Source organism: Aegilops tauschii, chromosome 2 (genome assembly GCF_002575655.3).
Source record: "Aegilops tauschii subsp. strangulata cultivar AL8/78 chromosome 2, Aet v6.0, whole genome shotgun sequence".
In the NCBI taxonomy this organism is placed as follows: Eukaryota; Viridiplantae; Streptophyta; class Magnoliopsida; order Poales; family Poaceae; genus Aegilops; species Aegilops tauschii.
Genome location: NC_053036.3, coordinates 635,811,640 through 635,824,323, shown reverse-complemented (window position 1 = coordinate 635,824,323; position 12,684 = coordinate 635,811,640). Strand labels below are relative to the sequence as shown.

Sequence of the window (12,684 nt, the reverse complement as noted above, 5' to 3'; positions counted from 1 at the left end):
CTTCTCAGGAAACTGAGATCTCCCCTGGAGCTGGAACCAGATTGACCAGACGTGCTGAAAGCTAAACTTCTTTGTCTTGGAAGGACACTACCACATCTCCCTACGACGGAGCCGCAACCTTGGAGTACCCGATGATGGAGCCACAACCTTGGAGGTGCCTGATGAAGCATCCAGAGCAGGAGGACAACATCCATGTCATCAGTACCTAAGTAATGTGTGTGTATCCTGTGTAGTACTGTAGTATGTAGAGTTGATGTTTCAATTGTGCCTGGGATGTTATAACGTTGCTATCATGCCGTATCCCTAGTTTTATAGCTGGAGAACTTTGGACCTTAGTTGAGATAGTGAGAGCAGTACTTGTTAGTTTTTATTTGTTGAACCTGATCTGAAAGAATATTGTAACCGGCTCGTTTCAATGAAATGGAGTGGGGCTGAGCACCTGATTATCGAAAAAAAAGCTGCAAAATGGTTAACGATGTTGCTCCATCATTCGACATTGGTCGCTGACAGAAAAAATAGAAGGTGAAGACACACATATAATTTTCACCATGAGCTGACAGTATCCATCTTGTCTTGTATAAGGAAAGAACCAAGATATGAACAAATAAATGTATTGGCCATTAACCACGCGATTACACAGAGGCTTGTATCAACAGCAGAAAGAATAGTGTGGTTTTTGGAGTGAGCTCTCAAGGCATCAAAACAGAGAAAAACTTTCAACTAGTTGAAATTCTAGGTGAACTGCTCAAGAACTAAACATATCTATACACCAACAACTCCCCACTCTCACACTTGCTTTACACTTGAACCGGGAAACCAAAATTCTGAAACACTCTGATTTCTCCTCCCTGTCCCGCCGTGACGATCACCAAACCCCACGCTGACCGGCGCTGGACATCCATAGCTCCGATGCAAAGATCCGATGAACTGTGGCCAGGACTGCTCTTGGCAGATGGTAATTGCTCGTCAGGCAAGGATGGGGACGCTGCTTCGACTGGATGATTGCTGGTGCTTGTGCTCGCGCCACCTTCACAAACTGGGCTCTCGATGTATCTCTGACTGTGAGCAGTTCCATTCGATCCATGCTCCTTGTTTTGTATAGGAGTTTCAGGGACAGAGTTCACTGCACCATCCGAATCACTGTGTCTGCTGCTACGACACCCCATCGATCCACGGGCTTCAGCACCGGGCCATGTGATTGCCACAGTTACATCACGGCAGTGGAAATGTTCATACGAGTTGGTTACATCAACTGCGCTCCTGCTTCTGCTAGGATGGGAACTGTTGTCATGTCTCCAGACGTACACATGAGAGTCCTCACTGGCACAGACTACATATTTTCCATTTGGAGCTACAGAAGCTGAGATTTGGCTACTAGTATTGCGGAACCCTGGTGAAAATATCAAACATCAAGTAAATGAAGGCCCAAACTAACACTAATGTACTGCGGATCACATAAACAAGGATCTTATTCCCTACAAGGGAAACATGTCAGCACAAATCACATTACACAGAATGAACATGTGCTCTAGATTTGTGCAAAACAGAGATTCATTTTTATCAGCAAACATATCGTAGACAATTTACAATGGGAGGAGAATGAAATGTTACCTTTAAATTTGTGAACAAGCTCGTCGCCATTAACAACACGAATTCTTGAATCTGCAGAAGTAATCAGGACTTCCAAGGAGCTTCCTGGAGCAAACTGTTGCATGAAACACAGATACTTAGGTGGTATTGGTGGCATCACATTAGCATATGAATTATTTTTCTAGAATAAGCATATGAATTACTGAATTTTATACTCCAAATCTTTAAAATGCCATAAGCATGTGTGTTTCTAAAGAAAGTATCAAGTCCCCTAAAATGCTTGCACTGTGCAAATATGTACCTGGAAACCAGTAATCTTCTTCTGGCCAGACTTCTTTTTCCTGATTCTTAGGTCTATTTGGCTTTTGTACAGAAGCTTCTTTTCTGCAGGCATCGATGAAATAGAACACTGGGTAAGGTTACTTTATCTGATTACTTTTTATATCAGGATACTGTTACAAAGATAAACAGATGCTTTTAACTACGATTAGAGTGGCATACCAGTTGTATCAAATAAATGGCAGCTTCCCTTGTGAGATCCCACCATTGCAACCTTCAAAAGTAACAGAGCATAAGCTCATCTAGGTTCATGGTCAGTTGGTCACTACACATGTTCACTACCATAATGAAAATAAATATACCTGTCCATCGGGGGAATAACATGCAGCGGTAACCATCTCATGTAGATCATTCCAATCTTCAATCTTGCGATCATGGACATTCCAAATGCGAACTTTCTCATCCAGTGACCCACTAATGAAGAAGTTATCGTCTACCGGATTGAATTGGATGCAAGTCACTGCAACAAAATGGGTGCACAGAAGGAAGTCAATTGTCTGGTTCCACCAAGCATATATAGTTAATGGCCAAAAGGTGTTATGTAGAAATGATCCTGCAACTAGACTGACCATAGTCCGTGTGTGAGAATGTCTTCAAACAGGTACTGGATGTGATGTCCCATAGCCTAACAGTTTTGTCCATTGAGGACGAAAGCAAGTACTGCATGAGAGACAAACAACTGGTTAGTGCCTTTACATAATACTGTTCATTTTAAACTGGGGACCCACAAAGGTCAAGTCTACACTGGGGTTTGTTTAACAGACTTAACTACTTTAGTGTGGGAAAAAATGTATTCAAGAAATTGTTCACACAAAAGGTTTTTAGCTGTTAATAACACCATGGGTTATATTCAACTATGACTGAATCATGGCAATTGTATATTGGAATGGAGAACACATCTGAACGCAAGCCATACCATGCTGCACGATTGAAAGCCAAACACGAAGCAAAGGACAAGATAATATGCATATGGTGAACATGTCAAACCTAAGTCACTTTATAACTACAGCTGACAGAAATGCAAAACGGCTCCCGGGAGCATACGCTCCCAGTGTAATAAACAATTTTGCAAATGTCAAACGAATGAGGGAAAAATAGGCATGTGTTTTTGCTTGTGTGCTTTTGGTTGTCTGCAATATGTTATGGTAAAAACAGAAAATGCAAATATTGTGGCCTGTACCAATAAAAAAACAGATATACTGCTTAGAAAATGGCCTTTTAGAACACATTTTTTCCTTGGGCTCAGATCCCAGCTTATGCCATTTCTTGACCAAACTTTGCACGCAGATAGAAGATATGAACATGTTGTCAAAAGAAGCTAAGATTTTTTGAATTTCTAAAATATATTTTTATGGTTTTACTGTTCATATGCTCCCGGGAACCAAAAAGGCATCCCTGCTGACGGAAATGCAAAATGGCTTCTGGGAGAATTCAAAAGGAGACAGTGTGCAAAATATGCAAAAGTATAGCATGCATGAATGCCAAAGAAACCTCCGTGGACACAGAAGGTCAATTTGCTACTGATGCATTTGTTGGTATTATTTTGCAAACATGTAGGGTCCCAATATGTTATGTTTGATATTATTAAATGCAAAGAAGATCAATTATTTTGTGTGGGAGGGAGAAGTGCATAGTACGACAGGAGGGCTGTTGTTTATGACTGCCTACTGTCTTGCTTGCCAGATCATGAACTATAATCATATGCTGTACACGTCCTTTGGGATATGTAAGCTATATATAAATGATAAGCATTTAGGACAGACATTTACGCGCTGAATATAAACGTACCATTCAATCATATGCAACCATTAGTGTTCTTTACCAGTTTATCGAATATGAAAATAATACCCGGTTTTCAGGTCATAACCATAGTTAATCACACATAAACAACTATTTAAACTATCTTTAGATCTGCAGTCTAAGGATTAACTAATAGTGTTATTCACAAGTTTACAGAGCATTAAACTAATGACACAATGGATAAATCAATTGAATGCCGTAACAGATTCACCACCACTTAATACAGAAGAAGTGAATCTTAATGCAGTGCAAAAACAGAAGCACACAACAGCCAGGTCTTTGGTTAAATCGGCAGGATGCAGTGTGTTGTTGTATACTGAGCCTATTGCCCAAAAGTTAGCCAGGTGAAAAGCTGAAAGTGGCTTTCCATATAGTGCATGGTTTAGTTTTAGTCATTCTGATTATCATGGTCCTTACAGCCGTACACCATCAAAACTAAAAATTGCCATTCAGTTCTGCTCTGAAGAAGGTTGCAGTGCAATTGCTGATTCTAAATTTTCAAATGTCTAACAAAGTGCCAAAAAAGTAAGGTTAAGCAGTTGGCTATTCAATTATATGTCCCAGAATGTCCCAAAATCCGTACCATAGAACGTCGATTTGCTCCTCGTGCATTTGAACACTACAGGGACCCAGCAGATGAAGTGTCACTGGTAATTTTTGCAAACAAATAGAGTGCCGATACAATTATATTTGACATTATCAGATGCAAAGGCCAAGTATTTTGTGTGGGAAGAAAAGGTGAATAGTAAGACAGGAAGGCTATCGTTTATGACTATGCCTACTATCTTGCTTGTCAGATCATGAATTACAATACTGTACACGTCATTTGGGATTTGTAAACCATATACAATGGCAAGCATTTTTCTTAAGGACATACATTTACACACGGAATATGTACAGACCATTTTCAACCAAATGCAACTATAAGTGTTCTTTACCAGTTTACCGATATTCAGGTTCTAACCATAGTTAATCATGCAGAAACAACTATCTGAACCATCTTTAGATCTGCAGTCTGGGGATCAACTAATAGCGTTATTTACCAGTTTACAGAGCATGAAAATGACAACACAATGAACAAATCAAATTGCAACAGATTCATTACTAATACAAAAGAAGTGAATCTTACAGCAGTGCAAAAACTGAAGCACGCAACAAACAAGCCTTTGGTTCAATTGGCAGGATGTAGTGCAATGTTGCATGCTGAGGCGGTGAGGCCTATTGCCCAGTTAGTGCAGCCAAGTGATAAAAGTTGGAAGTGTAATGTTTTCCCTATAGTACATGATATAGTTTTAGTTGTTTTAGTGATCACAGTCCTTACAGACACTATCCACCATCAAAACTAAAAATTACCATTCGGCTCCATTCTGAAGAAGATGGCAAATGCAATTGTTGATTCTAAATTTTCAGAATGTCTAACAAAGTGCCAAAAAAGTAAGGTCAAGCAGTTGGCTATTTTTTTCAATTAAATATCAGGCAGAGTCTGTACCTGGGATTTGGACCATGATAGATCAAGAACATCAGCGGCATGTCCCAGGAGCGAGCAAAATGGCTTATCTCTGAACCCAAACACGCACTCGGGCACAACTAGATGATCAGAACCGACTGACTTCCGACTGCTCTGCACCCTTGGCCTCCTCTTCTTCTCCACAAAGCCCTTGTCGGCACTGTTGAGCGGCAGCATTGCCACCTCCGGTGACCCATTTCCAGCAACTGCCACAAACGGGCTGCCTCCGCCGCCGCTCTCCTTCGAAACCGCGCCTTCCCCGAGCAACTCCCCCTTTCTCTCACCCTCGGAAACCTCCCAGACATGGATGACACGGTCCTCGCCGGCGCTCGCAAGATACCGTCCATCCAGGCTGAAGTTGATGCACCACACAGAGCCAGAGTGCGCGGCCAACTCCTGTGTCATGAACATGCCGGTGAGCTCCTTGCACGTCTTCCCATACTGCCGCACCTTGACCCTGCCCGCGCTGCGCGTGCTGCTGCCGTCGAGGCTGTCGTCGGTGGCGGAGCTGAGGCGGCGCGCCTCCCTCTCCTTCTTCTCCTTCTCCCTGTCCCTCACCTCGGTGCTGCCGCGGCGCCCTCCATAGGCGACCGTGCCGGCCAGGTGCCTGATGCCCCGCAGCCACCCGCCGGACTTCCGGCGGGGCTTGGACGACGCGGGGGCACCGGCGTGGTCGGAGGCCGAGGAGGAGGCGCCGGCGGTGGTGGCGCGGCGCATGAGCTCGTGGACGATCGGGGAGCGGCCGAGGCAGAGCTCGAACTCCTCGAGGGTGAGCTGGCGGCCGGTGCCGACCTCGCGGACCACCTCCTCGTGCACCTCCCCGAGCTCGAACTCCGTGCCGTCGTCCAGGTTCCGGATCCGGCACTGTTCCCCGCCGCCGGAGCCGCCAATGCTCTGGTTCCGGGCCAGCGGCGGCTTCCCGTGGCCGACGGATCTGGGAAGGCTGTCCTCCTCCGCGGGACCCGCCGACTCTTCCGGTGGAGGCGAGGCGGACGGCGGCGGAGAGGGGGAGCGGGAGCGGGGCGGCGGGGAGAGTGGGGAGGGGACGGAGACGGAGCGGCGGCCGGGGGAGGCGGGCGGCTGGAGGGAGCCGGAGGCGGAGAGGCCGAGGCGGTTGAGCAGCACCCGGCGGCGCTCCGAGACCGAGGTGGGCTCGGAGATCCAGACGTCGTACGCGGGGTCCGCCGCCCCTTGCTGTTGTTGGTGGGTGGTATGCTGGTGCTGGCTCCCGCGGCGGCGGTGGCGGTGCAGGAGCAGGTCGGCGTCGTCGTCGGAGGCGGAGGTGGAGGAGCAGGAGGAGGAGAGGATCCGATCCAGCGACTCGTGGAACTCCTCAACCTCCTCCACATCCCCATCCTCCCCATTCCTCGCCGCCGGATCCAGCGTCGCCGCCTCCGGCATTGCCCCGACACCCACACCAGAGCCGCCTTTCCCTCCCCGAGCGCGCGGCGAGTCGGAGTCGTGCTCGGCGGCAGTAGTCGGCGCCCCGGCTGAAAGCGCGGGACTTTATACCGTGGGAGCAGGGCTCTGGCCCTCCACTCCTCCGAGCCGTGGCGCTGCTCTCCCGTTGCTGTCAGCGCTGGTGGTGGTGCGGCGCGCGTCGTCCAGCTGGATGGAGGCGGGAGGCTGGCAGCGGGAACGAGGAGGGGGAGGGGAAGGGGGAGCAGTGCGGCATTGGTTTGTCGCAGGGGTCTGCGGCCGGTGTTTTGTTGGGGAGGGAAGCTGCCGGTGCGGGGGTGGCCGTGGCCGTGCTACTCGCCACCAACACGACACCAACAGCCCAACCTCCTCCTGGTTTGTTTCCCTGGTATCCGGGAGCCGGTGCGGCAACCCAGATCTCCTCCTGTGCCTGACCATGACCGGTGGGGACCCGGCCACAAACATCACAATCAGCTGCATGACACTAATTAATATTTTTCACCCTTCAAAATGCAAGGGGTATTTTGCTTTGCTTTTTTTTTGAGGATAGTATTTTGCTTAAGTTCATTATGGTGGAACCAGCCCACCAGGGTTAGGATTCAGCGATGTTCATTCAGTACATGGAAACGTTCCCGTCGGCTATGATGACACGTTACGTTAGTAACTTCGTCAATCTCAAGATGTTATGCATGCTCAGTATCTCGGAGATGCTCATAGGGGTAGGGTGTGTGTGTTCGTAGGGGGTGAGTGTATGTATATGTATGTGGGCATATACATTGTAATGCGGTGTGTAAAGGGCACGGGTACATATTCACCATGGCAGGCTGATCCGCGATTACTAGCGATTTCAACTTCATGTCCCTGAGTTGCAGAGAACAATCCAAACTAAGGCAATCTTTCCGGATTCGCTCTGCCTTACAGCCTTGCATCCCGTTCTCATTGCCATTGTAGCATGTGTGGCCCAGCCCATAAAGGCCATGCAGACTTGATATCATGTTAAAAAAAGGCACCCCAAAAAACATGTGTGACATTTGGGTTGCACAGGAGACACTGGGGTCCATAGCTTTTCCCCTAGCACACCCTCTGCGACGATTGATTAACCGTCTGACGTGCCAAAGGGGGGAACTCCAGGAAACCTGACGTTTACCCCCCCCCCCACCCCCACGTGGACACCATGATCCGTGGCGTTTTCGCTTGAAGGGGGTTAAGCCCCACGGGAGAGTGGGAGGGCCCCACCCCACTCACTCCTCCCAATCCCAGCTCGAGCCGGAAGAACTACTACTGCTCCCACTCTCCCCCTACCTCAAAGCCCCTCAAATCCACTTCAAAAGGTGCTTCCTTTCTGTGGATCTTTTCCCTATTCTTGTTGCTTGAAGTAATCTCCCCTAAATCACCAACAACATTCGATAAAAATGTTGTTATTTAGGTACCATATTTTACATTAAGGTGGAACCCTAGTTCAGATTTCCCCACAAATCCTGTATATTCGATTTCTTTGAATCCTTTGATGAAGTATGGTAGTCATGGGAAATGCATGGTGTGTAGTAGGTATATTACTTGGTGTGTAGAAAGATTATGGTTAGGGTTAGTGTATGTGTTAAATACTTTGGTTAGTGTATGTGTTACTTAATGGCAATATTTAATGGAAACATTGGTAGTGATGTGATTTGGATATAATCCATTATCCAAGTATAGCTCCCAATGTAATACATTCCTTGTCATTGATACCTTTAAGTTTATTCACATTTTTTAGATGGAGAGACTCGTTAATGTTCATTATTTATACAAGAAGGCATTCTTGAGTAACAACGGAAAGAATGCTGACAATAATGAGGAAGCCATAGTATTTGATAGAAGCCTTGGTTATGAGGACGTTGTTGAAAAAGTGAGAGATATATTGAAGTGGATGGACCCTAATGATGGTGTTAAACTAATAGGAAGGTATGATGTTGGAGTTGGATCAAAATCTCGATTGAAGAGTATGCCTATCACCTCAGATTTGCATTGGGAGGTATACAAGGAAAAGGTTTCCCAACCAGAAGACAAGTCGCTAGAATTGTTTGCCACCAAGGTTAAAGGTCCCTTGTTTGAAATTATATGGAATTGGCATGTCTCTTCCCCAAGTCATAATATGAGCGAGAGTAGAAGTGTGTCGCGTTTTGAGGATAGGGTCGAGTTGTATGCCCTCAATGCTTCTGGCCAACCACCAACTAACTAAGAAAATGAAGTTTAGGTGAATTCTAGTGACAGAGTAAATCAAGAGGATGGTGAAGCTCGTGGTGATGACGATGAGCAAGTGGAAGAGATTCATTATAATGGCATCGGTGACTTGGAGGACTATGTTACGTAGCAGGACATGGAGAAGTCCCCTTTAAGCGTGTCTGTGGTATGACTCAGATGACGAAGGTTCGAATGAAGAATTGGAAGAGGATGGATTCACGAACAACGGAAACCAAATCTCCGTTAGGTTGGCAGGCCTGGAAAAAAGAACTCCCTTGTTTCGTGATCATAGCCTTGCCCATAAGGCCATAGTTGATGGTAACATGAGAATGGCGACGACTGAACTGACACCCTGCCCGGATCCAGACGAACCAAGGGGCAAGAAAGAGGACGTGAATGTTTATTTGAAGAAAGGCGTGAAGTTTACAAGCTTAGAAGGGTTTGAGGTGTGGTTGCGTGACTATGCCATTAAAACTGTAGACCATATGTTGTTGATTTTTTTCCATTGTTACATGAACAATGGAGTTTCGGTGTGCGATGGCACTATCAGGTATTCAGATCCATGGAGAAACAACATACGGGTAGATGCTGAGATACACTATGATAATAGACAACCCCTTCCTGGCTCATCACTGACCAATGTTTCGTCTCCATCTCTGACTCGGTGCTCCGCGTTTGTTCAGTGCGGAGGACCAACTAAGGGCACCTCCAAAGTTGACCCGCAAATTTGCTCCCGCACCCATCCGCGGATAGGATGCGTGAACCGGCCATCCAACGCTACCCGCATACAATTGAAACAAGATTTGAACAAAACGGACAAAAATCATGGAAACCAACTGGATTTCATATAACCCAGACAAAATCCATTACATTTCGGACATATTTTAACTAATCCTGACTCCAAACCTAATCTAAATGATCGCTAGCATCCATCCGTGCATGAGCACCACGAAATGAAGCTCCAGCTCCGCCTCGGTAGTCTCCAGCTCTGCCTCCGCAGCCATGAGCCTCGGGAAGTGAAGTTGTCCGCCTCCCAGTCATCGCCAAATGCCTAATCGGCCGACGATGTTGAGCCCACCAAGCTTGGCTTCAACGGAAGGGGAGGAGCGGTGGCCTTCCTGGGACCCGAGCGCTGGCGACCTCCCATTCTCCACTCTTCCTCATTGTCGGCAACGCTCGTGGACGTGCCAGCTTCGTGGTTGTGGCGGCGGAGCGTGGCTGTGACGGAGCTGGCGATGTCCTCCTCGCCAGCTGACTGTTTGAACGCGGAGTAGCCGCATGCACCGGGAAAATAGCCAGGGCGGCGCTATCGGCCAGCGTGCCGTTTCAATATGTGAGCGCAGTGAGAGGCCGCGGTCCTTTGAGCCGACATGAATGTGGCACTGGTACTCTGGAGCGGCGCTGGCCGTTTCGGGCGGGAATGCGCGCGAGCGCGGGTGGTTTATTTGGTGGGCCAGGTAGAGTCATGAACGGGTTTGGCGACGTTCCGGACGTACGCAAAGCGCCCTCCCCTCACTTTGCCTCCGGTTTGCGAGAAAATACGCGTCTGGACAGGACCGCGTTGTGGTCCGGACGGTTGCAGGGTCCCGTGAAATGTGAGAGAGAAGGATTTCCATGGAAGAAGACTTAGACAAATCTGGAAAATGGGTGTTAAAAAGTTGTGTGGCTGTGTTGATGGAGGTTTTGTAGACGGTTCAAGCAGCACGCTGGCTAACCGTGTGGATTAGGCAACGCATCGCTCGCGGGCGGCGTGCGTGTCTGGCGCCGTGCCGGCACGACGGCGATCGGGACGGGGATCGATGGATGGGTGTGGACGGCATTACGTGGAGGGCAGTTCACGCGTGACCAAAAGCAGGCACGCACGCAGCCGCAGATGGACCTCCATCGCTCGCTAGCTAGCTGGACATTGCTTTGCTTGCCTTGTCCCCGGAGGGAGATTACTCTGCGATCCACACCCAACTCGTCCGATCGCCACCAGCACGTCCGTGTCCTGGGCTCCTAGCTAGCAGGGTGATCCACCGTGTTTTTTAGTGTAAGTTGATCCGTTGCATTTGTATATATATTTTTTCACTTTTTGAGGGAACTTTGCAATTGTATATGATCGTCGATCCGGCAGGCCATGCAAGCATGTTATCACGGGGACGGAGGAACTATCCAGGTTGCTGCCGGCCGTCATGGCACATACGATCTCCCTTCCAACGCCTTAAGCATTTTGCAACACCTGTCGTCTCACAACACATAATAATGTGACAAGGAACTAAACAACTACATGATCATATAATCTACTCCTACGTGCACGTTGATTCCGTTGATCTCCATGGGTGGATGGATGTATCGGCAGATGCGTGCGTGCATGCATCGCAATAATTGAGCGCGCGCGTCGGAGGCACGTTGCCATCCATCCATGCATCCATGCATCGGTGCCTGCCTGCTAGCTTTTCTTTCTTTCTTCTTGGAGTAGCAGAGATTGTATGAGATTCGAGTCAAAGGCAGGCAGCTGGGACGCTTTCTCTGCCTGATGGACGGATGATCATGCGCTTCCTCAGCGCCAATGGGGCTCATGGATCTCGTCAGAGGGGATTAACAAAAGGATTAGCCCAGCTGGCAGCACACTTAACAAGTACCATTAGCAGTACGACTCCTACTCTATCTACTTTGATCCTCCTACTAGTGGCTAGTTGATCCGTAGCTTCTCCTTACTTAATTGTAACCCATGCCACCAGCTACATGGAACGGAGGCAGCATTAGAATACGGGGGCTACACGTTCTAGCTAGGACTCACCTGCCTCTTGGGCCTTGCCTTAACATAATCGCTTAGTTAATTAACACCTGTCGATCCTTCACGAGATGGCCTGGGATTAGATTCCAACCTAGATTGGTAGATCGTTACAGCTAGCAAGCTAACCAAGAGGTTAATCGCCACTGGAGCGGACGGAATCCGAGAGGGATCGTATATCCATCCAACATGCGCTCTATTCACTTGGCTGTGCGCTAGCTCTGTTGACACACATGCACGCACCTATACTGATTCTGTCTGTACATTCTAGAACTAGCACTGCTGGTTTATATGCTTATATTAGTACCTAGTTGTTGATGGGATCAAGTTGCATGCGCGGGTTAGCGTCAGAGTTAAGCGCAAGGCACCCAATGATTGATGGACTAACTGCCATGCATGCATGGGCCTGTATATGTACCTGTATATATACGTTGAGAGTCCATCTGGTGAGCAGGAACTATTTTGCGTGATCAGTACGTACGGTCCGATACCAAGTTTGGCCAGGCACGCAGCGCATCACCAGTCGTCATCTGCGCTTTTTCCCTCACAAGTTTTTGCTCCTCCTCTTGCTAATTTTTTTTAAATAATACATTTTTAAATTAAATTACAGAAATATTACGCCGAAAAAATAATTTTCAAAAATAATACACCGTCGGCCCGCTGCAGGCCGACTGGACCTAATCGGCCCACAGCAGGCCGATCGGCTTGCAGCTGGCCGACTGCTGGCCCGCCTGGCACGCGTCGGCCTCTGGTTGGGCTGGCCACGTCGCGAGGGGGAGGGAGGGAGCTGTCGGCGTGGGCGCGCCCCTGTCGGCCTACCGCGGGCCGATCGGCCAGCTGCTGGCCGACAGGGTGCTGCCACCTCGCGCGCGGCTGGCCGGCTGCTCCCTGCGGCCTTATCCTCCCCTTCCTCCCTTCTTCTTCTCCCCTTCCTCCCTTCTTCTTCTGTTCTTTTCTGTTCTTACCTTCTCCTCTCTCTACACAAAAATGGCACCAATTTATACACCTAAATGAGCAAGTTTTTCGCGATTTT

The 12,684-nt window shown here is 48.1% G+C and overlaps 1 protein-coding gene across 1 annotated transcript; it reads right to left on the bottom strand.

Moving 5' to 3' along the window:
- Positions 1-540: 540 nt before the first annotated feature.
- LOC109772559 (uncharacterized) lies at positions 541-7,042 on the bottom strand. Its single transcript, XM_020331236.4, has 7 exons — positions 5,219-7,042; positions 2,499-2,589; positions 2,232-2,389; positions 2,092-2,143; positions 1,892-1,974; positions 1,612-1,705; positions 541-1,390 (listed from the first exon to the last, which is right to left on the bottom strand). Exons 1-7 carry the CDS (start codon positions 6,635-6,637, stop codon positions 798-800), a joined length of 2,490 nt encoding a protein of 829 aa, XP_020186825.1. The 5' UTR covers positions 6,638-7,042; the 3' UTR covers positions 541-797.
- Between the last annotated feature and the right edge of the window lie 5,642 nt (positions 7,043-12,684).